We start from the raw sequence: 26892 nt of genomic DNA, 5'->3' as shown, positions 1-26892 counted from the left end.
TGCCCTCCTGAGGCTCGGGGCCACGCCAAGCAGGCTGCTTGTGGCTCACCCCACCTCGTGCTCTGGCCCAGCCCTGGGAGTTCGCCTCCTGCCACATGGTGACCATGCTCCCCAGGCCCAGAGACAAGGCCTTCCTGCCCTGGAAGGTGAGGAGAAGCACTGGAAAGGCAGACACCTCTGCAGTCCCTCTAAGTCCACGCTCCCAGGCCAGTCACCTTGCTTTCCTTTTATTCAAGGGTGAATGACCTGGTCCCAGCCTCTCACAAAGTCCCCAGGGAGTTGAAAGCTGGGTGTGGTGGCAGGTGTCAAAAAAGGAAATGGCCCTGCCCGACATGGGTGTCCGTGGGCCTCTGACTTAATTTTAAGTAGGGCAAAGGGAAACTGGAGAAGGGGCTGAGGAGTCTAGGGTTCTGGCTGCTGGGCAGACCTGTCTGGGCAACGTGTCTGGGAAAGACGGCCATTAGCTGGAACTCCTTCATTCTGGGGTCCAAACTCTTCCACAGAGAGGGCCCTCCTGTCTGTCGACTTTGGAGAAACCAGGCAGCTCATGCCCTCTCCCTGGCCCTGTGCCATCCAGACACGAGGTCCCCTTTGTAACTGGGTGTGAAGCCTAGACTCGAGGGAAGACCCAGGACTGGGCTCTGGGGGGCCATCCTGATCCCTGACACACCCTGCTCCAGGGGCTGCTCTTGACAGCTGACACTCATGGAGTGCTCACGGTATGCCAAGCATTCTATTCCATACAGTGACCCCTCAGGGTGGGAGCCTGTATCACCCCCATTTCTTCCGATGAGGAAACCAAGGCACCAACCAAGTGATAATAACTTGCCGAAAGTCACACAGCATATAAATGACAAACCTGGACTGTGAACCCTGGTGGCCTGGCTTCAGAGTGCTGGCTAAGGCACCGGGAACTGTGCACCTTTGCTCTGTCCCCATCCACCACGTATAAGGAGAGGCCTAACCTACTCCTCCCCCGGCCCCCGCCCCCACCACCCCCCCCTGCTCGCTCTGGCATCACCTGAGGGCTACTGGCCCAGTGACCCAGTAGACCTGCTTGTCCCCCACCATATGGCCAAGCTCAAGCAGCCTGAGAACATGCTCCTGGACCTCTGTGCTCACTCAGCGGCAGCCACCTTCTGTCCTGTCCAAGCCACTTGGTCTGGTGGCTCTGGATTACATGAGCAGGAGCGGTTGGAAGGGCCATCCCTCAGGGTCACCCAGCAGTGCCGTCACACCATCAGGCCACTCTCCAAGGCAGTTCCCAGGCCTCAGACACCTCCAATGCCCATGAAGTAGTCTCTTATCTGGCTAAACATTTAGGTTTGGAATTATCACAGAAGTCACAATTCTGAGCTACGAAAAGGCAATATTATAGGGTTAAAAGGGACATACCGACAAGAACATTTTAATAGATATGCAATGAGAAACGACCCTAACACCTTAATTTCAGATGCCTTCTCTCACTGGGGCGCTTATGCTGCTACAGCGTAAGAGATCAGCCCCCAGACACGCTCTGGTACTCGTCCCGATACTCGCCCCGGTCACTGCTGGCGCCCCACCCCTCCCAAGACTGTGCTCGACTTCAAACAAGGCACCTCCCTCCCTGAATGGGAGCAACAGGAAGCAGAATTCAGACTCCACGCCTGGACACTGTTACCCCTCGCCCAACACTGTCTGCCTCCCAGGGTCATGGCCTTCACCTGCAAGCCACAAGGGAGCCTCTTGGGGCAAGGTCATAGGGGATCCAGAAGTTTCACCTTCAAAGTCACACCTGTTGGAGGGCCACCTGGGGGCTTGTTTCAGAACCACCTTCTCCTGCTGTTACCAGCGATTTCCAGGAAGCCACAGCCCTTTCTCATGGAAAATCGTTTCCTTAGAAACACTCCAGTTTGCTGTTGAATGAATTCTGTTGTTTCTCTAGACCAAGGGTTGGCACACTCAGCCTGCTGCCTGTTCTTGTAAATAAGGTTTTATTGCTGTGCCCATTTGCTTACATATTGTCTATGGCTGCTTCCTGGCTACAGTGGCAGGTTGAGTAGTTGTGACAGACTCTTACGGCCCCCGGAGCCTAGAATATTTACCATTAAGAAAAAGTTTGCCAACCTTGGCCCCAGACTCTTCACTCACTCAGATCCTCCCCGGGCACCACGCCGTACTGGCCTGTGCCAGGCCTGGGGTGACAATGGCGCAGAGCAGACAGACTCAGCTGGGCCTGCAGGGTGCGCAGCGGGTTGAAGAGGCAAGCGCTAAGCAGCTGCGCAGACCAGCGGGGTGCGCTGGGAAAATGGAAGGCACTGCTTGGTCAGAGCCAGGGGACGTGGCCCTAGGAAGGGACTGAGCTAAGACCGAGGAGGAGTTCACCAGGAGAGAGGGGTAGGAAGGCCCTGAGGTGGGACGGAAGGCAACGAGCAGGAGAGGGGCCTCGGAGGAGGCAGGAGATGGGGCCGGGCCCTGCAGGCCATGCCTGGCGGCCTCATCTTCAGCCGCAGAGCAGCAGGAAGGTGCTGGGGGTTCGAGGCCAAGCGGGGATGAGACCCCTCTGACTGCTCCATGGGGAAGGCCCCGGGCGTGGCTGTGACTAGGCATGATGGAGGCAAGAGAGAATGAGAGGGGATGATGGTGGCTTGGACTGGGGGAGGGGACTAAGGAGGAAAGTGGACAAAATCAGAGATATCCATGAGGTATGAACCACCACCATCTGGTGGTGAGTCAGATGGGGGACAAGAGAGAACACGCTCCTGAGGCCGAGAACACAGGCTGAGGATGGGCCCTGCAGGAGAGGCCGAGGATGGGCACCACACTGGACAGGCTGAGGCCCCTCGGAGAGGGATGGGAGGGTCAGGCAGGCATGAGGCGGTGGCGGAAAAAGCCTGGTTATTCTGCATTTCTCAGATCATCCTCGTGAATCGGTGGAGAGGGGGCTGGGGGCAGACAGGGAGAGGGAGAGGGCAGTGAATCCACAAGCCCCTGGATACTGGAGAGGAGAATCCGGTGTGGGTGAACTGGGGGCTCCGGCCAGGGCTCAGGACCATGTCAGTGATGCTGCTGAAACCCCCTGGAAAGCAGCCTGGCCCCTCAGTGGGCACTGATGGAGGGATGGCCCAACCCAGGGACCCAATAGGGAGGAGGATGCTGGAGGCATTGGGGAACAAACCCAGGAGCATGGAAGAGGCCAGCTGGGCTAGGGGGCGGGGTTCCCAGCAGGACTCGCCACTGGAGCTCTCCGAGGAGAATACCCCTGGGAGAGGCTCAGCAAGGGCATCTCATTCAGATCCTGATTTTCCTGCCGAGGGGGGAGAAGACATTGTGATCTGTCTCCCATTGGGGCAACATTAACAGGGCGAGAGGCTTCTCTCGCTCACAGTTCAACAGTGTAAGACATTTTATGAAACATCCTGAAGGGCCTTCTGAGTGGTGTAAAAATAACCAATTTTAAAGTGACAGGCTTTTATTTTTAGTCCCCTCTGAACTGTAGTCCTGCTCAGAGAAGTTGCACCAAAATGCCTGTCCTCAGCGATAAGTCTGGTACCTGGGGCCCCCAACTCCAAGTGGGAGGGAACACAGCACGGGGGACATTTTGACAGAGCCACGGGTCCAAACTTCGCTGCCTCAGATGCCTTTTCTCTACTGGCATCGAGTCATCAGGTGTCTGCACCCCACGGGGCCCAAAGTGGCCTGTGTGGGACAGAGCCTGGGTTTGTGTATCTCCACTGGCCTCCGAGGTGGCCAAGGGGAGAGCCTCCACCCTTGAGTCCTGTGATGGGGCCTCACGCATCTGTGATGCTGGGAGAAGGCAAAGTGGGTCCGCGGGGCCTCGGCCTCATTCTACAGCCGCGAGGGGCCGGGCCGCGATACTACCGTGGGCTCCACGCGGGTCCAGGGAAGAGTTCTGCGGGCAATGCACGGAGGTGGTGAGAGTCCAGTGCTCCCCGGGAGAATAAATCCCCCACCCTCGGAAGGGGTGGAACACAGCAGAAGGGGGGTGGTGCAAGTTGCCCACAGCCTTGTGGAGCAGCGCACAGTTCTTTGAGGCCCACATGCTCTCCCTGGGCTCCGTGGGCCCTTCCTTTGCCCCCCCTTTCTCCTGTTGACCACCCACGTCCCAGGCCCCCACTTCTTCACGGTGTGTCCTCCCCTTTTTTCAGCCCTGCCAACCTCTTTTTTCTCCCCAGCCTGGTTTCCTCTTGTGGTGGGCTTGTCCTCCATTTTTCCTCAGCTCTTTCCCCCCCAGTACTCATTTCTGCCTCCTTTTCATCCCCTTCTCACTTTGTGTTTAGGGAGAAGGCAAAGAGAAAAGGAGCAGGGTGTGTTGGTCTGGCCCACAGGGACTGAGCTCTGCGTGGAGTCCAGGCCCCTGACTTGGCTCATGTGCTCTGGGGCTGGCAGACCTGGGAAGGAGAGTTCCAACCCTAACAGGAGGCCCAGAAGGCCTCTGTGAGGAGATAGCACAGGACAGGCCAAAGAAAGTGTGTTCCAAGCACAAGGTGCAAAGGCCCTGAGACAGAGAAGAACACAGCACACTCTTGGCACTGTCAGGAGGCCAGTGTGGCTGGTTTGGAGTGAGTGAACAGGGAAGAGAGTATGGTGGTCACATGGAAGGTGGAGGAGGGGTCCCAGGGCCCTTACCCCAAAAGGGACAGGAATGGGGATGCCTCCACTCCCTAGCACTGCCTCACCAGATTCACAAATCCGAGCAGGTACAGCCAGGGAGGATGGTGCTCCTGCATGCCCGTTGCCACTTTTCCAAGCGCGGGATCCAGAGTGGACTCTGGGAGAAGGGGTTCAGCCTGGGAACTGATCATGGCTGCCTAGTTTCACAACAGGTGGTGAAACCAGAGGGAGTAAACTGGCACTTCAGAAACAGACCAAGGCACACCTCTGGAGCCAGGTCCCTTCTGGCAGCTGCTCCTCCTTCCAGAGACACTGCTGCCGCCACCTTTACTGAAGGTCTCTTGCACATACTGGTGTGCAAATGTAGCAGGAAAACTGGAGCCATAACTTCTACAAAGCTCTGAGGGGCCACAGAACCCTCATGAGCCCTCCTGACATCATCATCCACTCACACTTGTCAGGTGCCCATCACAGGCAACGAGAGACTCTGGCTCTGAGGGGCTTCCAGGCACTGATGGGATGCAGTACCAGTCCTACCTGGGCAGGCTTTTGGCAAAGCTGCCACGATTGATAGTGAATAACATTTTGGAGGAAGGGAAAAGAATGAGGGTGACCAGCCAGCCGTTCTCTCCACATTTCTCAGCTCTTGGGCTAGTTCCTTATGAAATGTTGCCACATGTGCAGGCCTCACTCACTCCAGGCCTTCCCACCACACTCCCCAACGCTGTCCAGCTCTGCGGGCAACCCTTCTTCCCAGCAGCCCCCACTCCCCCAGCCAGCGCATTTCCACGGCCACTTCCTGCTCTAAGCAGAGCCCCACAGGGTGCGTGGGGCCCCTCTTAGGTGAGTGGTATTGGTTTCTATGGTTGAAAGGCCCTCCTGGGCCTCCCTGGAACATGGAAGACAGGTGGCACAGAGGTGAACAGGGTGGCTGGGCCAGAGACTGACTGATGATGGAAGCAGAGAGTTGACATCCAGCCACGTGCACCCTCTAGCACTCTGCCTTGTGGCGAGGGGGAACTAAAATTGCTCTGGGATGGCAGTCTCGGGAAGCCAGGAGACTGGGACCTCAGTGTCTGAATGGGGCAAAAGGGGCAGTGGGGCAGGAGGGCTGAAACGGTTGGGGGTAGGAGTGCCACACAAGCACACACCTGCTACAGTGTGGGGAGAAGTTCAGGCTGAAAGAAGGTACGCGTGCAGGGCAGAGGCAGCACCTGGGAGAAGCCGGGGAGGGTGGTGGGAATGGTGAGCACGGAAGGGCACCGGAGCGGGCTGGGGAGGCCGCAGGAAGGGCTGACGAGGGCGCAGGGAATGTGCAAGCCCCCTCTGGCTGCTGTGTCGGGCTGGGCGCGGTAGTCGCGTCAGGGCTCTGCCCAAGGAGTCTCCTTGCCTGACCCAGGACCCCAGGGCCCCCAATATACAGTCAGTGCTGCGGACCCCAGGCATGTCCCACTTGGTGACTGTCTCCTCTCAGTCCCCATCCTTTTGCCTCAGCTTCCTGGTGACTCCTCACCCCCTTGCCCTCCACGCTGCTTCTGCTATATTCCTTTCCTGTTCAAGAGCTCAGGAAGAAAGGCCAGACTCTTGGATGTGGCATTCACATGGCACTCGAGGCCTGCGTTGCCTGTCACTACTGCTCTCCCTGCCCAAAGCCCACCTACTCGAAGCCCCACTCTGGCCCTGCTCCCCCGAGAAGTCCCCCTCATACCCCCCTCCCCACCCCCCAGTGCTCGGGTCCCTGCCCTCCTCCTCTCTCACCATGTCATGGCTGTGACACAGGTGTGGGCCTTCGAAAATGCTGTCAGAGTGACTCCTGGTCCCCACCTTTGTTCCAGGTGGTAAGAGTACAGGCTCTGGAGCTGTACTGCCTGGGCTCAAATCTGAACTTGATCACTAACTTGCTGAGTGGTCCTGGGCAAGTTACCTGACCAGGGCTTCAGATTCCTCATCTGTGCAACACATCTCTTATAGAGCCATCGTAATAGGGTTGGTGAAAAAAAAAAGTTCATTCGGGTTTTTCCATAACATCTTACGGAAAAACCCAAACGAACTTTTTGGCCAACCCAACACTTTATTAATAGCTACTATTTACATGACACGTGCTCTGGGCAGGGGTGCACCGTGGGCAGCATGGCTCCCCCAGCTCACAGGGGCCATGGCTGAGCTCTGGGCTGTTTGAGGGGGCAGCCCTAGGCACAGATGGGGCTTGATGAGGCTCCAAAGAAGGTGGCCTGTGGTCAGGCCTCGTAGGGCCTGAGCCATCAGGGCACGTGGTGGTCTGGCTGCTTCTTAAAGTTCTCCTGTGATGGAAAGTTCCTTTTAATCATTTCCAGGCTTACGGTTGATTTTGGCTCCTCCAGGCGGTCTCCCCAGAGGGGCTGGGGCACCCCAGCCCCCTTCCCCTAACACAGGAGCCAGATTCCTGGGGGGTAGGGGGTCCCAGGTACCCTGGGTCTCAGGGCGAGGGCACAGTCACCCAGCCATGCCGCTGGGGGCACTTGTGCCAGGCTGTGGGAAACATCCAGGGGCTGGCCATTGGCTCAATGCCCCTGTCTCGACAGTGCCGCAGAGAATGTCTAACTTTCCTATGGTTTCACTGCAAAGATGGAACAGTGTGGAATTAATCTCCCTTGTAGAAGGGTTTTGACTTCACTCAGATTCTAAAGATCTAAAACAGATGCAACAAAAGGGGAATCTCTTTGCTGTGGGGTCTTGTGAGCTATCAAAACAAAGTGGGGCTGCTGGGCTCAGCGCCTGCCTGGCTCTGCCTTGTCTCCTGGCAGCTCTGGCTCTGGCTCTCGGTGTTCGTGCACGTGTGTGTGCACACACGCAGGGCCCTGGCTTGCTGATGGTGCCCTGGCCAGCCTGTTGCCACATGTCAGGGGTGAATGGGGGCCAGAGGGGCCAGCCCATCTCCCTGGGGTTGCTTGTCTGGGCCCAGCTCTTCCTACCACCAAAGGCTCTGCCTCTCAGCCCCAGCCTCGGCCCAGCGCCTGAAGGTCTGTGGCACAGGGGCCTTCGAGTCAGAGTTGTGAACGCTGGCCCTCGAGCGGCCTGCTGACAGCCATCAGAGTGCCAGCCCCACGAGGACAGGGGTTTCTGTCTATTCTCGCTCACCACCGTCTTCCTGCTCCCAGGCCCAGCTGCTGATGCATCACATGTGCACACTGAGTGCTGGATGGACACATGCCAGACCCTGAGTGCCATGGGAATGCAGAGGAGGCAGGTCCTGCACTAGCCAGTCCAGGTCCCCCGGGCCTGGGGCAGCCCTACTCTGGGGATGAGCCTGGCTGGCTGGTGAGGAACATTCCCCCCAGCTTGGGCCTTGGACCTGGTGGGCTTGAGGGGCTGGTGGAGGAGGGAGAGGAGGGTGGGCAGGCTGGAGCCCGAAGGGCCACCGCCAGCTGGCCTTGGGAGGGAGGAAGCCTCCTGGCCTCAGCAGGAAGTAGGGGTGCGCAAAGTGGGGTAGGAATCCAGGAAGCAGCCCAGTTCCTCCCCTCCCCACCTCACACCGATTTGATGAGGACTAAAAGTTTCGCGGCCTAAACTTTAGACGGGGAGGAATGGAGATTCCCGCTCATGCTGACGTCTGACATGTTAACTTGTCCAGCATCACACACAGCTGATGCACAGAAAAACAAGTTTCTACAGAAATTCCTCACAACCTCTCTGGGCTCAGTAACTGTCTTTTTAACCACCTCTCATCACCCCACAGTCTTCTGCCAACAACACAAAATGAGCTTTTGTCCCTTGAGCCCAGAGGTCCATGTTTCTGCTTCACATTGTCTCAGGGATATAGGATTTCTCGGGCGTTTCTGCATCCCCCAGCCCCCACCTCTAATGAGGATTAGCTCTCTTCGGGAAGCGCATGAGACACTATTTCCTATTGGTAGATTAGCTATGACATTAAGGAATCTTGGCTAATTTACTTTCCTTATGGCTTTATAGCAACTCCTTTTAAATAAATGCAGGCTTTTCCATATTACTGCTTACCCCCAAAGGAGACGCTATTAAAAGTGGGGCCACTCACCACCATCCATTAAAACCGGATGCTGCGGGGACCCGTGGGGTGCTTGCTACCCACACCAGGAGGAAGACCTGAGCCACACCCCCCGCCACGCCGACCCTGGCCTGGGTTCAAGCTCATTCTCTCTGCCAGCCATGGGCACGCCACCAGGGAAGGCAAGTGTCTGACAGGGACAGGCCCCAAGGTGCAGGATGCCAGTCACTGCTCAGCTGTACTCTGGTTCCAGGGTTAAGTCTAAACAGGGCTGACAGTGGGGCATGAACCTTGGCCTTGACCACCTTCAGTATCCCCTTTCTTCAGATGCTCACTTTTTCAGCAATCCATATAAAATAGTTAATTTGCCAGCACCCGATAAAACACAACCATCACAAGTCAGACAGACTGCTTGGTAGCTTGTTGGAGGCCCGGAAAAACTCAGTGCAGCCTGGCAAGTCAGGCTGTGGCCCCTGTCCAACAGGCCCACCTGAGGGGGCGAAGGCACACAGGCTCCCCCTGCCCTGCGGAGTGCCTGCTGAGCCACAGTGGGAGACCCAGCCTCTCATCTTGGCTGGTTTTCTGGAGCTACCACCTAGGCCCGGATCAAAATGGGGGGAACAGAATCGCTCCCCCAAATGCCACGCTCTGCTAAGTTCAAAGCTCCTTTCCGTTTTTTCTCCTCCCCCAGGGCCGAGGCTACTGTGGGTACAGTGAGGGTCTGTGCCAACAGTCCAGGCCCAGACAGGGCCCTCTGAAGAGCAGGCGGAGGGAAATGGCAGGACCGACTGCAGTCTTTCCCAACCCAGCTCTCACGGCGCTTCATGCAGGAGGGCGCCAAGTGGCCATGGGGCAGCTGGGGCTTGGTTAATCTCAAAGCCATGTAGGCCCGTTTGGGGCTGCCTGTCACAACCAGAAGACTCGTAGGCCCCTTCTTGTGGCCTGTGCTTGACCCTTCTTTGGAGGGCCCTTTGGTCCCCAGAGCAGTGAGAGCAAATCGCCTGGGTCCCCTTCCTCCGTCCTCTCAGAATCATCCAGAGTCAGTCTGAATGAGATGTCCCTGCATGGGCCTAGCTCTCCTAGATCTCCTGCTCCAGCCCCTGCTCCCCAGCCCCCAGCTCCAGGCCTGCTCTGGGCCTCACAGGGGAAATCTCATAAGACCGTGAATGTTCCCAGGCCCCAGAGGTAACCGCAGCCATTCTGAGCCCATCTGGTGGGCAGGGGCCTTCCATCTGCAGCTTCTTTGGGGAGGGGGTGTTTTCTGCCACAACCGCAGACAGGATAGAAGACGGAGCTGCCATCCAGCCCCTCATGCAATAATAAACGCAAGCTTGCCCCGTCTTTGACTGCTGCCAGCACACTGGCCCTGACTTGGTACTCCCCATGCCTCTGCATTTGCAAAGCCAGAGAAGCCTCTGGATAAACTGTCAAAATGAGCAACAGTGCTGGGGAAGGGCCAGGGCCCAGCCCCTCTGCAACCGGCTAGAGTCAGACCCCAAGTGTCTAACAGACCAGAGTGTCTTCAGTCCCTTGTCCCCAGGAAGCAGGCTCTTAACAGAGGAAAAACAAGTCTCTAAACCCCAAGTGGCAGGAGGTCCGGCTGTCCTGAAGTCGACTCTGGCCCAAGGGCAGCCCTTAAATATCCAGGAAGAGGAGGCTGGCGAAACCTCCTTGGGATTATACACGGTCAAGGCTAAGTGGCGAGATAGGCTGCTGTGGAGGCAGGGCCCACTCTTGCGGAAACCAGCAACAATCACCCCTGTGGCCCTGCCTGGGTGCGCGAGCGCTGTCGGAAGGGCTGCACACACCTCACAAAAGGGGATTACTTGGTGGGGGGGCAGGGAGGCGCTTTCACTGCACACCTTCCCGACAAGTTCCAGCTGGGCACACCTGGGAGGACCCGCCCCCAGGGAAAATGGCAAAACTGCTCTAAAGTCTGGAGTCTCTTTCCACAAACAACAGCTGGTCCGTCTGGGAAAGAGGGACCCCGAGAGCTCCTGAGAGTGGTCAGGCAGCTTGGCCCACACCGGGCCTGCCCAGTGTTCCCACCTTCCCTGTGTGGGATGCCTCACCCAAGCAGCCCAGCAGATAGGAAACTGCCAGGACCTTGGGGGGCAGGGGCAGGGGCAGGGTGTCTTGAAGCAATGGGTCACTCTATCCAACTCCCTAAAGCAAACAGGCCAAAATTCTTATCCTTGTTGAGTTTGGTCAGCAGAGTTGCAACAACCTGGACCTTTAAACCACAGGGCTGGGTGGCCTGCCCGCGGCTGCTTCCCACGGCACACATGTTCCGGTCCTCGAGCCCAGCGGCCCCCAGTGAGTCACAGGAACCTGAATGTGTGACATCACAGCCTTGCTGTGGCCAGCCTCAAGCACAGCTGCCATGAGAAAACACAGTTGGAGCAGGAATTTCATGGCTTGGTATTTTTAAAAAGCAGCAAGACGTGAAATCGGAGTCAAAAATAACTTTGCTGTGGGCTTCCGAGGCGAAACCACCGGCCGCCTGCCGGGCCCAGGCCCCTCACTGCAGCCTCCCTAGCTCCCGGGTACCGCCCACATTGCCACGCCACACCCCACGCCCACGCCCTCGCCCTCAAGGAAGACCCAGGGCCCCTGCAACTTCCAGACACCACCCAACCTCTGTCACTCAGGAGTCCGTGAAGGAAGTGAAGGGAGCCAAGGCGGGAGGTGAGCTCCCAGGGGACTCTGGCTGTGAAAACAGCCTCTCCCTGCTCACTGGTGAGTGTCCCAGCACCTGCAAGAGGGACCCTAAATCACTTGGCAGAACCCCCAGAAGAACACCAGGGGAAAGGTCAGGGCCTCTGAATGCCCATCACCAAGCAGGCAGGCCTGGCAGGGGTCCACTCTGGAGCCCCTCCTCTTGGAGTGGCCACAAGGGGAGGGGCCCGGCCAGGGGTGGAGGGGAGGGGCGACTCATGGAAAGAAGGCCCTGAGAGCAGTCCCGGCCCCACCTGGCCCCACCTGAGACGCTGACCTCTGCTGCCCACCCCAGAGGGCAGACAGATGGGCAGGGCCTAAAGTTTCCCCTCAGTGGAGGAGGAAACCATGGCTTCCTCAGAAGGAGGCAAGGCTGTGCCAGAGCATCTGTGGCTTCTGACTCCTGGTCTGAGCTTTGCTCTGACTCCTGCAGGCCTCTGGGATCGAGCCATCTATCTCAGGAAGAGAAGACTGGGGCAGGCCCAGCAGGACAGTGACCAGGGTGGCCGCAGGACAGGTGTGTGTTCTCCCCAGACGGGGAGGGGAGAAGGTGGGGCCCAGGACAGGCTCCCGAGAGGAAGAGGGGGGGCACACACACACGGCTCCCAGCACCCATACTTGTGACCTCAGCCCTAGTTGCTTTTGAGAATTCCCATGAGGGGTTTTGAAAACCAAAATGTCACCCAAAGAAAAACCTAAATCCCATCGTTAGGAAATCTATTTCCCCCACAACCATTACGGTAACTCAATTCAGAGGATGGCTGTCGCAAGATATATATACATCTTTGAAGAGCTTCAATCTTGGCCCCAATGCCTGGGTCTGGGTTCAAGGACCGCATCTAATGGGCCCCACGACCCACCCCTGATTTTCAACAGTCCCCAGGCACCCAGTCCCTCTCGTCACCTCCTGGGCCCTCCTCCTTCCTGGACGTGGGGAAAGACCTCCTCTTTGTCTCCCTCTCATCCTAATGCCTAGTCAGACCACTAGAGTCTCACTGGCAGCTCAAAAGCATTCCTGGGACTCCAGCAGTTAGACATGCGTGGAATGTTCACTCCTGTGTCACCTGACCACCCTGGTGTTTTCCCACACTGACCCTTGGAGAACAGCGACCTAGCACACCCAGGTAACCCAGAGCTTCACCATAGTGCTCAGAGGACACGAGCAGGCTTGGCTGTCCCCACTTTACATGCGAGGAAGCTGAGGCTCTGGGGAGCAACATCACCTGCCCAAGGTCACCCAGGTGATGAGCGGAGGAGTTGGCCCTCAAGACCAGGAGGGCAAGTACGCCCAGGCTAATGGGCAGTGGCTCACTGGGCTGAGCAGAGCAGCCCTGACACCCAAGGGAGGTACCTCTGTTCCCCACAGCTGATAGGGACATGTAAGGCCAAAAACACCCTGGCTGCTCAGGACACAGTGTCCAGCTGGGATCAGGGTACTGAGGAGCTCAGTGAGGCCCCAAACAGCAATCTCACAGGGGCAAGGGGGGGTTTCCCCCACACAAAGAAGGGCCAGGGCAAGGGGGTGTGCTCTCTGGCTGGTGACCTCAGGGGCCGGGCCTGCTAGGTAGGATCTGTGATCACAGAGGGCTGAGTAAGAGCTTCTGGCCTTAACTTTCAGAAAGGTCAAGTTTGGTTTGCAGATAAACTTCTCAATGAAGCCATACCTAACTACACAGAAATGGTTAGCAAGGGAAGCTGGGGAAGCTCTGACCTACAGCAGGTCGAGCTCAGGATCACCTGGAGAAGCCCCAGGCTGAGTGGACCCCAGAGCTGGTCCAGGCAGAAGCCGTATCTAGGCACAACACCCTATCTGCACCGGGCTGACCTGTGGGCACCAGGCAGGAGGATAACAGGGCTGCAGAGGAAAGCCCTTGGAAAGTTGCAGGCCTCAGATAAACATCAGGAGGAAAATTATGATGAGGATGTGATCCCCACACTCTGAGGACTTTCCATCTAAAACAACACTGTGGGGAGATCTGACAGCCCGGGGCAGCCCGAAGAGTGAACCTGTTCGGGAGTGAGATGCACGAAGGGCTGTGTACCTTGCAAGGCCATCCCATCCTATTTCCCTGAATAAATACACTTTTGAAAAACAATGTATGCACTTTACTAAAAAGGTATTCCTAAAAAAAAAATAAAACCACACAACCCCAATTCAGGAGTTAAAGGGCTGGATTCAGATGCCGCACATGTCCCTGGGGCAGTCTGCTTTCCATGGGGGCTAAAGGAAGCGCCTCACTCCCTCGGGAGCCCAGCGGTATCCCAGGGGCTGACTGCTGTGCTGTCCTGCTCGTCTCCTCACCCCCTTCCTCCCTCCTGCGGTGAACCTGGGCCAGGACGGCTGCAGAACTCGCCTCCTGGGGGAAGGGCCCTGACAGCTCCACCCCCAGCCCAAGTCCCAACCTCTCTGTGTCCCTGTCCCCACTCCACGCCAGACCCTCAGCGTGGGTCCGGCCTGACTCTGCCCTGCTCAGTGGCCGCACCAGGAGAGCAAATGCCTACGCTGCTTCTTCCGTTAGCCCAGGCCAAAGGACTCGTGGCCCTCTCCACCTGGCCCACGGGACTCCCATCTGGCGCACTCTGCCCCGCTGTCTCCCACGGTCCTGGTTGCCTGCTCCTTCTAGGAGGCCTGGCTCTGACATCAGCAGATTCAGTCCTGGGCCCTCCTAAGGGTGGGACTGGGTCTCACTCAGGGCCCCACACACAGAAAAGGCTCAGCGAACATGTGTGCACGGAGGGAACCCTCCACACCTGTTGTGAGGGCGGGGGAATGGCTCTCCTGGGCAGGGAGGCAGGGGGAACTGGAGAGCTGTTTCTGGTGCCATCGTGAGGATCCCCCTGCACCCATGCCAGCCAGGCCCTGAATAGTGACAAGGTCAGCAGCAGGAACAGCACTGAACACATCAGCAGCACATGGCATTGCTGGGCACCATTCAAAGAGCTTCACAGAGGCTGACACATCCCATCCGCACAAGAGGTCCGTGAAGTGGATGCAATTATCAGCTCTGTGTCCCAGATCTGGAAACTGGGGCACGAAGAGGTTAATTGACTTGCCCAAGGTCACTGAGCTAGAAGTAGGAAAGCCAGGACTTGCACCCAAACAAGCTCTGAGTCACATTTTCCCCCAGGCCCGCTCAGCCTCCTGACCTCTGGGCCTCTGGTTTGCACAGAGCGGCCACGGACGAGGACTGAGGCCGGGTCCTTAGCCTTCAGACGGGTGCCAAATGGGCCACACACCTCCAGAGAGGATTCGACCATTGGGCCGCATCCAGCCTGCTGAGCGGGAAGGCAGGCTCTGAGGACAGTGAACCTCCACAGCAGAGCGCCTTCTGTCACTCGGGACTGGAGGCTCTGTGACTCGCTCAGTAAACATCCTGGCTGCTGCCCACTGCAGCCCTGGGCTTCTTCCCTGAAGGATGTTCTTCAGGACGGAGGCCCACAGGACCTAGAAGGCAGTGTCCCTCTCGGAGGCCGCTTAGAAACAGACTTCCTTGTGGGGGAGGGAAGGGGCAGTGATGGGGCGGGATGGAGGAGAACAGCATGATTCAGACAGAGAACTCGGAAGTAGGTGTCAGTGTCGGGGTGGCCGCGACACCCCTGCTCCTCCAGAGCACAGGCGCACGCCAGGAGGGTGAGGAGCGCCGCTGAGGGGAAAGCATCCGAGGCCAACACCCACAGGCCAAGCAGGCGCAGAGCCCCAGCTGAGCTACCCGCATGGGGAGAAGGACGATGGTGGTCACCTGGCTCTAGGCCTCAGGGGAGCCTCCAGAGAGGGGGCTGCCCGCAGCCAGGCTGGTTCCAACAGGAGGGTCAGCTCTGGCTGGAGCTAAACACCTCAGCTAGGGCCCCACTGCAGGAGGGGACGTGGGCCTGGAAAACAACTGGCGACCAAGCCCGAGGTAGCACGCAAATTCGTGCAGATGCCTCCCCACACCATTTTGAAAACAGGTTGCACTCTAAGGTCTCAACTGGGGTCTTCATCTGTGGAACCCAAGTTGCCTCAAAATATGTTGACTCCATCAGGAACACGCCACACTTTGTGGCCTTCAGGTATGCACACTGTCTGGCAAAGCGGGTGACTGGTTGATGGGCTTGGCCTTTGGCGGGGGGACAGTGCTGTCTGGATTTGCAAAGGGGCTGAGCGGTGTGACCCCGGCCACAGGCCAAGGTTTCACTTATTCCCTGTGATGCCAGTTTCTTACAAAGTTACTACCAGACTCCTGAATGCTAACACATAACAAAACCTTCCATGTACGCCCTTAAAACACAGTGACAGGAAATGTTTCTAGTGTTATACTCCTCTGGATCCAATGAGGCTATTTTTAACTACCTTCTCAGACTTAATTTCCAATTTTATCCTATAAAGTTCTAATTCATTCCACCTCCCCTGAACTCTCACTTGACGAGGCTGTGAAGAACATGAGGCAGGCTTGGCAGTTTCTGACGGCTCTGAGGTGGGAGAAGTTTTCTAAGTCTTTGCTCATCTCCCTCTCTCAGCACACGCCTCCTCCTCCAGGGCTAAGAGGCTCTCGGCAATGATATGCGCACAGTCCCACCATCCCCTAGTCACCGATGCCTGACCTTTCCCCTCAAATGTCCTTCCTTCAGTGGGTCCAGGGTGTGCAGTACCAGCTGGTATGCTGTGACACAGCGTGGACCACGGGACACAATGTGGAGGAGGTTTTCGCACTTAGTCCCAGATCCAGAGGTAGGGAAGGGACGCCACGCCACTTCAGCTCCATCTCCGTCAGAGACTCAAGGGTCCTCGGCCTCCCTCTTGCATTCCCCCTCTAGCCGTAAGCCAGCACAGACGGGAGGGTCTGCACCCAGAGCCCAGGAGGGAAGGGGCCTGAGGACCTTTAAATCCTGCCTCGGCCCAGCTGCCACCACCACCTACATGCCCCATGTCAGCTGTGCTGGGCTCTGCTTGTTGCCTGGATGTGCCCATGGCCCCTCCAGACCTGCAGGCAGGCTGTTCCCTCTGCAAGACCGCTCTCCCACCCCAGGAGAAGATGCCCCATTGGGCATGCCCGCAGTGCTGGCTGCCACCTCTCGTCAGGGCGCTTTGCTCTCACTGGAATTGCTGCAATGCAAGTCTGTGTTATGAGCTGCCAGATGCACTTACACTCCTGGTGGTGATGGGGCCACGTTGATCTCCCTGATGAGGGCGGTCAGTGCCACAGCTAACATCTACTGAGCAGCTATCTAGGGCCAGGCACAGGTCAAACACTTCCTGCAGATTCATCTTTAATCCTGATCACAAACATGGCAGGCTCATCACAGATAAACACACCAGGGCTTGGAGAGCCGAAGGGATGTCTCCAAGCTTGCTCAGAGGATAAGGAGCAGCACCAGCTCGAACCCAGAGCCTGGGCTCTCGGATGCCTTGACTCCCTGCACGCAGATCCCTGGCACGTCCCTGGAGTGCCCACCCAGCGAAGAGTCAAATGAACGGACAGCGTTTCTTTCAAAGCTCTGTTGTGGCCCAGGCCAGCATTGGGTGGGCACTCCCTGGCAGGATTCAGTGTTGGTGATTCTGGGGTCCAGTGGCTTGGCCAGGGATCGGATGGCTCTGAAAGCCAGGATCCCAGGGCAGGCACTGCTATTTCATTAATTTGGGCTGGAAAATAGGTACATTATATTTTTTAAAAACCCAGCACCCGGAGGTCGCGGTGCTGAGAGCTCGGTGCGGGGACAGGCATCAGGAAGAGCCGTTGCGGGGGACCCGGGTGGGCCGGGCTCGGGAGCCAGTTGCAGCTCCCAGCCCTGCCGGAAGACGCAGGTACCACGGGGGAGGGCCGGGGGCACAGTGCAGACAGCTGTGTCAATCGTTTCCCCTCCAGGAACTCGCCAGTGTCTGGGGACGGTGGGTTGTTCAGCTGCACCGGGCCTGCTGGGGTAGCCGGCTGGGAGCCAGGAGGCGAGGAGCTCGTGGCTCCGAGCGGGCCTCGACCTGGCCTGGCGCAGTTAATGACAGCAGGAATGGGGAGGCCCGGGGAGCTGGGCAGCCGATCCACGGCCGCAGCCGGGAGCGATGTCGCCTCGGCTCTTTAATGTGCCGCCTGCATCCCCTCGGTCCTTACCTTCATAGTTCTTTCTCCCTCTGTGCGTCCTGAACCTGTTAAAAGTGACCCCTGAGAATACTGAATGGTATTGAGGAATTATCGTTAACCTTGTTCGGTGTGATGACAGTAATGTGGTTAGGTTAAGGAGAGAGAGAGAGAAAAAAAAAAAGACGAAATACTAAGTTTTGACAGATTGAAAAAAAAAAAAAAAAAAACCAGCACCCGCTGGCCAACTTCAAATGGTCCAAATGCCAGGCCAAGCGCAGACAATGGGGTGAATTCACGTCACGGCCTACCTGGGTGAGGACGTCCAGCTGGCCTACAATGTGCTCCAGCGTGCTGGTCAGCGTCTGGGGCATGCTGACAGGCTCTTGGGGCTGGCTCTGCATCAACTCCTGACTCCTGCCCCTGCCTGGTGGGACGGGGGAATCCACTTCTGGCTAAAGACAATGAAAGGAAAGAGAACCCCTTAGTCTTGAGTCAGTGCTTGAGGAAACACCGAGAGGAAGAGCTCCTTGAAGGATCAGGTGGAAAACCACCAGCAAACTCGAGAAGACGAGTTTCAAATGTTGGTGAGCAACGGCGGTGTGGCAGGACTCCCACATCCGGGCTTGTGCGCTCCCTTCCAGTCCCCCTTTCCGAGCAGAGGCCGTGAATGAGAAGCGGAATCAAAGCACCTGGCGGTCCGGGCTGCAGGGGCCTGGGAGGGATGTGCAGGCGGGCTCTTGGAGGTCTTCAGAGAGGCCAGGGGCTGCCAGCTCTTCACATGGCATGCCCTCCACTAGGCCTGTCAGAGTGCGGGACCCCTGAAGCCCAGCCTGGCTCTGAAGTCACCCTTCCTCCTGGTTAGCTCAAGGTCAATTCCCCACCCCGGGAACGGGGATGGCCCAGAACCAGCGGGAGGTTCCAACCCTGCCCTGGCCAGATCCCCTGGGAAAACAGATTCTACGTGAACGTCCTGGCCTGATGGCTGGCGGGAGTCAGAATCCACAGGACAGGCGCCCCGGGCTGCTTCAGACAAGACTCTAGGAACACGAGGGACTTGGTGTTTCTGCCTAAGATCCTCAGTCCCCAAATGCAGAAGCCATCCTCCTCCTCCTCCACCACCACTGAGGGCAAGTGATTTCCTAAGGGGGCTCATTCCAGTCCAATGCATGTCCCCCAAAAGTCAGGCACTGCTCTGCACACAGACAAAGGCTTCTCCTGACCCCAGAAGCATCGTGCACGTGTTCAGCAGGGCAGAATGCCAGGAGCCTCCCAAGGACACGGCGGGCAGATGCTCAGGAAACTACAGTTCCTCTGTGGACTCGCCCCCTGTGGGAATGACATGCTCAGGGAGGCCGACACTCTCAGCCAGCCCCCAAACCCCAGTAACCCATAAATGCAGCCACACTTGGGGCTCAGTGTTTTCAACCACAGCCTCACTGGTGGACATTCCAAATGTTACCACATCATTCCCTGGCTTTGCCAGTCATCCAGGGCTCTCCACCGGCACTAGGAGAAAATTCAAACCCCTTGATGGGGCACCCTGCTTCAGCCTGCCTCCTTCCGCAGCTCCGCTCCCACCTCAGTGCTCCCGTGCCCACTCCCAGGGCCCCTCATCTACCCTTCCTTCCCCCTGCTCCGAGCATCCTGTCCTCCACTCACCTTGCAACCCCCCCATGCCCAATCAGAAGCTCCTCTGTGCTCCGCACCTGGGCCTACCCCATCCCTGCCCTGTTCCTCCAGCCACTGCGTTTCCAGGGCCAGGACACATGAGTGGGATGAATCAATGCCAGACCACCCAAAGGGCCTGCCACCTGCCCATGTACCTGTGTCCCCAGTTCCTGTCTTCTGCTTGCACTCATCGCTCCTCTCCCCTCTAAACCCAGGGCATCACTAGGCTCAAAGCTTGTCAACTCCCCATACACCACAGAGCCAGGGTACTCCACCCAGCACTCCTCCACCCCTCAATGCCACAGCCACTGGAGAATACTGGCTATGGCTGGGGCTCACCTAGGATGCCTCACACCTGCCACTGGCAGCTGGCTTGCATCTTCTCTGAGTTGGCCCATCTTTTGGATAAATCCAGTGGCCTAGCCCCAGGAAGATGCTCTGCCCTGGACATGTTCACCTGGGCAGGCCTCAGAGTCCTTGAGAAGAATTAGCCCGTTAGAGGATTCCCAACCATCAAAGAAGGGCAGTTTAGGGCTTCCCTGGTGGCACAGTGGTTGAGAGTCCACCTGCCGATGCAGGGGACACGGGTTCGTGCCCCGGTCCGGGAAGATCCCACAGGCCGCAGAGCGGCTGGGCCCGTGAGACATGGCCGCTGAGATTGCGCGTCCGGAGACAGGCTCCGCAACGGGAGAGCCCACAACAGTGAGAGACCCGCGTACCGGGGTGGGGGAGGGGGGGGGAGAAGGGCAGTTTAGCACGTGGACCCTACCTGCATATTTTCCTTTATCAGGAAAGTGTTCTAATCTCATAGATAACAAACTCTCAAGTGCATGTTGATTTGAACTTGGAAAAATGCAGACCCTGGTGGTTAAAGAGAAATCGAATGTGAGACACAAGCCTGAGGAGGATTCTTGAAAGCAGGAGCAGTGCCTTGTCCACATGCCCACCGTCGGCCTGTCTGCTTGTGGCACTGTGGCCATTTTGTAAGACCTCGGCCCACCGGGGCTAGGCTCTTCCAGTCCTCCAGGAATCGGAACACTTCAGCTCTCAAAGCCCATCCCAAAAGGAAATGTTCCAGAAGCCCTGGCTGGCCTTCACCTCACCGCAGCAGCCCCCAGACCCAGGCAGCACTGTCGGGAGACAGAGCAGAGTGCAGTGGGGAAGAGCAGTGACTCGGGCAGGCCGTGGTCGATATCTGAGCTCTACCACTGACCAGCTAGGTGGCCCTGGGCAAGAGGTTTAATCCCTCTGGGCCTCCACTTCCTCATCTTCTATAAAATGGGGGTGATGACTGGGCCTGCCCTTCCAAGGGCTGGGCTGTGAGAGGCGCTTATCTGCAAATCACCCACAGGCCTCTGTTGAGAAGCCAGTGCCTAATGCTTCCAAAGGACCCCCCTTCCAGACACGCACGCTCTTCCTCTGGACACTGAGTCCCCCTGGCTCCCTCAGAAAAGGCCACCAGAGGGAGGGTGGGAACCTGGCAGCCCTCTGTCCTGACAGCCAGACGGGCGCTGCCTGCTGCCTGGGAAGGAGGGGATGGAAATTCTGAGTGTTTCTGCAGAGCGGCCCAGAAATGGACAGTGCCGAGCTGAGTCTCTGGAAGCAGGGGTGGGGGTGGTGAGCGCCGCTGACTTTACCAACAGGAACCCTCCTTCTAAGCCCAAGCCCAGCCAGCTCCAAAACAGTACTGAGGACCGCAGCCACATGCCCAAGCCAGGGAGGTGGCCTCTGGAAGAGAGGGCTGCAGGAACCTGAGGCTCAGACAGGAAGTGACTGTCAGAAGGTACACAGCCTCCAGCCTTGCTCACACGTCCAGGGTTCTGCCTGCCCTGGGCTATTCCTCCAGCCACAGCATTTGCTCCTGCTCTTACCTTCACCAGGACACAGCCCTTCCCTGCAACCTTGTCCGCTCTTACCAGAAGACATTACAGCACTTGACACACCGCACGTAAAGATGGCTATCGCTGTGGTTTACCTGCCACCTATGTGCCAGCATTTTATACGTCACTTCATTTAATCCCTACAATGACCCCTCACAGCAGGCATCACTAACCTTAATTTTCAGATGGGGAAGCAGGCTCAGGGAGGTTAAATCACTTGCTCTAATACAGGAAATGACGGCTGGGATCTGAACCCAAAGTACAGGCATTTCCTGACAGGAAGCAGCCTCTGACAGGTGACATGGCCTGCGGATTTGCTTCCACACCCCCAGCTCCTCTCTTCCATCCTTGTGGAGGCTCCTGGCTCCTGGCTCTAACACTTTTTGCGTCATTCCCCCACCCCACCTGCCCTGGAATGCCTGCCTGGCACAGAGCTGAACACAGAGCAGGCCCTCCACACACACTCAATGCCTCAAAGAGCCAAGCCCATCATGGTGACACTCCTGTGAAATGACACCTCCCCAAGGCAAAGGGCCAGCAGTCGCGCCCCACACACCATCGCAGGCACTCACCTGCACTCCAGCACTCTGCAGATGTGGCATTTCCCCGAGAGCGATAAAGCAGAGATAAGAAGATGATGGGCAAGAGCAGGAAGAGACGCATGTTCGAGGGCTGTGATGGGATAACAGGAGCAGCGTTTAAGGGGAGAAATCCTATCAGTGCTTTGTCTGTTCAACATCCAAGGGTACTAGGGGCCCTGCCTGGTGGTCCTCGTTAGTTCTCTCACAAGTAAGATTAAAACAACATTAACCCAAACACACATACCTAGAAAGTCACACCAAGTCGACAACTTTCACTTGTACCAAATATAAACATCTTAACATCAAAAGAAAAAAAAAAAAAAGGTCAAACTCAGAATAGATGAATCTATTTAACTTTGTGGCAATCTCATTTGGGGTCTGTAGGTGTCACCACCCTGGTGTGGGATCCTGGGCTCTCACAGTAGTTTAATCTACTTGCCTCAGTTTCTGTTGCTGCCAGCCTGTCATACGCCACCATGAGCTCAGCACTGCGCACAGCAGGAATTGCGTAAATATCTGTGGTTGCTTTCAGCCACTCAAACACATGGGTAACCAACCCATACATTGTTATTAAAAAACAAAAGAGCAGGGCTTCCCTGGTGGTGCAGTGGTTAAGAATCCACCTGCCAATGCAGGGGACACGGGTTCAAGCCCTAGTCTGGGAAGATCCCACATGCCACGGAGCAACTAAGCCCGTGCGCCACAAATACTGAGCCTGCGCTCTTGAGCCTGCAAGCCACAGCTACTGAAGCCCGCGTGCCACAACTACTGAAGCCCGCGCGCCTAGAGCCCGTGCTCTGCAACAAGAGAAGCCACCGCGATGTGAAGCCCACACACTGCAACGAAGAGTAGCCCCCGCTCGCCCCAACTAGAGAAAGCCCGTGTGCAGCAACAAAGACCCAATGCAGCAATAATAAAATATAAAATGAATAAATAAATCTTAAAAAAAAAAAAGAGCAGAGCTTGCAGGTCTTCCTTGTGACAAGAAATCAATCCATCTGGGATAACTTCTTGACTGGTCTCTGGATTGCCTATGGTCTCACCTTTTTATCATCAAGATGCAGGTGTGGATAAGAAGCTTCTGCCTAAGGTAGAGAAAGTTGGGGGAAGCGTTAATCCTATCCTAACAAGAAAAAGAGCAACAATCTAAAAGGATCTTAACTTTTCTTAAATCAGAGACCTGAGATCACAGACCAAACAACTAGCCTGAAATCTAAGGAAAGGCAGACTCTTCCAAGGAAAACAGGAAGTGAGCATCGGCTCACCTCTGGCAAAGTCTGGGAAGAAGGGACACTGAGTGCCATACAAGTGGGTGAGAAGAACTGAGTTATGCATGTTAACAAGTTGCAGAGGCTGAGAGTGGCCAGGGTGAGAATGAAGAACCCCTGGGAGCCACAGACACAAGGGGAGTTTGCACCTGCTCACAGGGTCTTCTCCATAGACCTCCACTGGGCATTCCTGAGAAAGACGGGGTGGGGAGAAAAACACCATCCTTGAGGGTGCAGGCCTGGAGGAGGGCAGTAGACACGGAAAAGGCAAGAAGCCCTGCCAAGACCCTTCTTGCCTACAGAACAAAATCCTTAAGCTACTGGGGGAAGAGCAAAAAGAGATAAAAGCCCCTCTTCCCTTGTGGGAGAGGCAGGAAACCATCCTGAGTGGAGATCATCGAGGTATTCAAAGGCTGAAGGAGGGGCAGGACTACTGAGAATGCCCTACTTCTGAGACCCAGGGACACAGGGCCTAAGACTGAAACTGGCCCAGGACAGCAGAGAATTCCTCCAACAAAGCTAGCAAACACCAGGTAACAAGCAACAGCAGCCTACTGCTGGGGGAGGGACAAGACCGTGGACACAGACATCCTCTGAGGGGCAGGACCCCAGGGTAGGCTGAAAGCTGGGGGTAGAGCAGGAACATTGAGAAGAATCCTCCAACACCCAGACCTCACCCTAAGTTCAAGGTATCAACTCCTGATAAGACTGACTATTTACCCCAGTCTCTGCTATCCTGAACATGATGTGTGGCATTCAGTAAAAACTTATGAGACACTCAAAAAGGCAAGGAAAAAAAACCCCACTGTCAAGAGACAAAGCAATCAGCAGAATTAGATTCAGATGACTTAGATGTGGGCACTATCAGATGGAGAAAAAATAATTATAATTAGTATGTTACAGATTTTACTGGAAAATGTGGACAACATGCATGAACAGGTGGGGAATTTCAGCAGAGAGGTAGAAATTATAAGAAAGAGTCAATGGAAAAGCTATAAATAAGAAACCCAACACCAGATATGAAGAATGACTTTGTTGGGCTACTACTGGGTTGGCCAAAATGTTCGTTTGGGAAGAGGTTTTGGAAAAACCCGAACGAACTTTTTGGCCAGTCCAACAGTAGGCTCGGCTCAACTGAGGAAAAGAAACCAATGACCTTGGAGACAGATCAATTCCTCAAACTGAAACATAATAGGGGGTAAAAAAAAACCAGAACGGACTACCTGTAAACTGTGGGACAATATCAAATTATCTAATACATGTGTGACTGAAATCCCAGAAGGGGAAGAAAGAGAAAAGAGACATTTCTTATAGTACAATTTTACTGGTAATGAATTCTCTCAACTTTGGTTTGTCTGGGAAAAAAAAAAAAGGGGGGGTCTTTATTTCTCCATTTTTAAAAGATTTTTTTTCTGCGTATAGATTTCTGGGTTGACAGTTTTTTCTTTGGATACTTTTAAAATGTTACTTCTGGGCTTCCTTGGTGGCACAGTGGTTGAAAGTCCACCTGCCGATGCGGGGGACACGGGTTCGTGCCCCGGTCTGGGAAGACGCCACATACCACGGAGCGGCTAGGCCCGTGAGCCGTGGCCTCTGAGCCTGCACGTCCGGAGCCTGTGCTCCGCAACGGGAGAGGCCACAACAGTGAGAGGCCCGCGTATTGCAAAAAAAAAAAAAAAAAAAAAAAAGTTACTTCCATGTCTTCTAGCTTGTGCAGTTTTATGAGAATAGTTCTGTAATTCTTACCTTTGATCCTCTGTATATAATGTCTCCTTTCTCTATCTACCTTTAAGAATTTCTCTTAATCTTTGGTTTCAGAAGCTTGAATATAATTTGTGTAGGGTTCTGTTTTGTTCTTGTTTTTTCTTCAGCCTGCTTGTCATTTCTCTGAGCTTCTTGGATCTGTGGTTTGATGCCTTTCATCATTTTCCAAAAATTCTTGGCCATTATCTTTTCAATAGCACCAAAAAACATGAAATGTGTTATCAGTTTCCTATGGCTGTTCTAAAAAAAAACTGTCACACTTGGTGGCTTAAAATAACAGAAATTTATTCTCTCAGAGTTCTGGAGGCTGGAAGTCTGAAATTAAGATATCAAAAGGGCCTCACTCCCTCTGGAGGCACTAAGAATCCTTTCTTGCCTCTTCCAGCTTCTGGTGGCTCCAGAATTCCTTGGCTTATGGCTGCATAACTCCACCCTCTGCTTCCATCTTCACATGGCCTTCTCTTCCCTGTGTGTCTCTTATAAGGATGCCTGTCACTGGATTTAGGGCCAACCTAATAATACAAGATGATCTAATCTCAAGATCCTTAACTTAAGCACATCGGCAAAGACCCTTTCACCAAGTAAGGTCACATTCACAGGTTCTGGGGGTTAGGATGTAGACATATTTCTTGGCGGGGGGAGGCACTATTCAACCCACTACAAAATGCTTAGATATAAATCAAACAACATATGTACAAAATCTGTATGCTGTAAACTAAAATACACTGATGAGAAAAGACCAATATCAATGAAGAGATATACCATGCTCATGTACTGAAGGCTCAAAGTTGTTAAGATGCCAATTCTCCCCAAAATCATCTATAGCAATCAAAAAGCTTATTCCAAAATTTATATGGAAAGGCAAAGGAACTAGAAAAGCCAAAACATTTTTGAAAAAAAGAACAAAACTAGAGGACTCACATTACCTGATTTTATGACTTAGTCTAAAGCTAAAGCAATCAAGACAGTGTGGCATTGGTGAAAGGACAGACACATAGATCAGTGAACAAATAGAGTCCAGAAATATACACACAGATATATGGTCAATTAATTTTTTTAAATGGTACACCACTTACCAGAGAGAAGATAAGGTAGTATTTTCAACAACTGCTGGAACAATTAGAATCCTTATGCAAAAAAATGAGTTTCAGTACATATCTCATACCGTATACAAAAAGTAACTCAAAAATGATTCATAGACCTAAATGTAAAACCTAAAACTATAATACTGGTATGATTTTTTCTTCTAAAACATAGGAGAAAATCTTTGTGACCTTGGGTTAGGTAGATTTCTTAGATATGACAGCCAAAGTATGACCCGTAAAAGAAAAAGCCAATAAAATGAACTTCATCAAAATTCAAAACTTCTGCTCTTTGAAAAACACTGTTAAGAAAATGAAAACACAAACCACAGACTGGGAGAAAATATTTGCAAGTCACATATCTGGTAAAGGACTTGTATCCAGAATACCTAAGAACTTTCATAATTCAATAAGACAACTAATTTAAAGAATAGGCAAAAGATTTGAAGACACTTCACCAAAGAACATATAAAGATGACAAACAAACATGTAAAAAAATGTTCTACATCCTCAGTCATCAGGAAAATGCAAGTTAAAATCACCACGAGATATCACTTATACACCTATTACAATGCTTTAGAGTTAAAAAGACTGACCATCCCAAGTGCTGGCGAGGAGGTGGAGAAACTTAACTCTCATACACTGCTGGGGAGAATGCAAGATGGAACAACCACTTTGGAAGACAGTTTGACAGTAAAATAAAAGGTTAAGCATATACCCATTACACGTCTCAGCCATTCCACTCCTAGATATTCACCCAAAAAGAATGGAAGCATATGTCCATAGAAAGATATGTATGTAAAAGTTAACAGCAGCTTTATTTGTAATAGCCCCCAAATTGAAAATAACCCAAGTGTTCACAAACAGACAAATTGTATATCCATTTGATGGAGTAGTACTCAGCAATAAAAAGAAATGAACTATTGATAAATGTAACAACATGAGTGAATCTCAAAATAATTAAGCTGAAAGAAACCAAACTAAAAAGAACATATAACTATACGAGTTCAATTATATCAAATTCTGAAAAATGCAGAAAAAAGACTCGTAGTTGCCTTGGGCTGGAGGTGGAGGGACTGGATTGACTACAAATAAGCACAAGGAAATTTGGAGGGATGATGGAAATATTCTATAACATGATCATGGTGGTGATCACATGATTGTTGAAACTCAGAGAATGGTTCACTTTTTTATTATTTTTTATTTATTTTTTAATTTTTTTGCGGTACGCGGGCCTCTCACTGTTGTGGCCTCTCCCGTCGTG

General features: G+C 54.4%; 1 protein-coding gene across 1 annotated transcript in view; it reads right to left on the bottom strand.

The window, feature by feature from the left end:
- The window catches only part of LOC114484280 (POC1 centriolar protein homolog A-like), a 51165-nt gene that overhangs the window by 3372 nt on the left and 20901 nt on the right, over nt 1–26892 (bottom strand). Inside the window, exon 4 of the mRNA XM_028479489.1 lies at nt 17694–17837. Coding sequence (XP_028335290.1) covers nt 17694–17837 — 144 coding nt within the window. The remainder of the gene's footprint in view (nt 1–17693; nt 17838–26892) is intronic.

The sequence above is a fragment of the Physeter macrocephalus genome, chromosome 18 (assembly GCF_002837175.3).
Source record: "Physeter macrocephalus isolate SW-GA chromosome 18, ASM283717v5, whole genome shotgun sequence".
In the NCBI taxonomy this organism is placed as follows: domain Eukaryota; kingdom Metazoa; phylum Chordata; class Mammalia; order Artiodactyla; family Physeteridae; genus Physeter; species Physeter macrocephalus.
The sequence above is the reverse complement of the archived record's forward strand: the minus strand, read 5'-3'. Positions and strand labels throughout refer to the sequence as shown.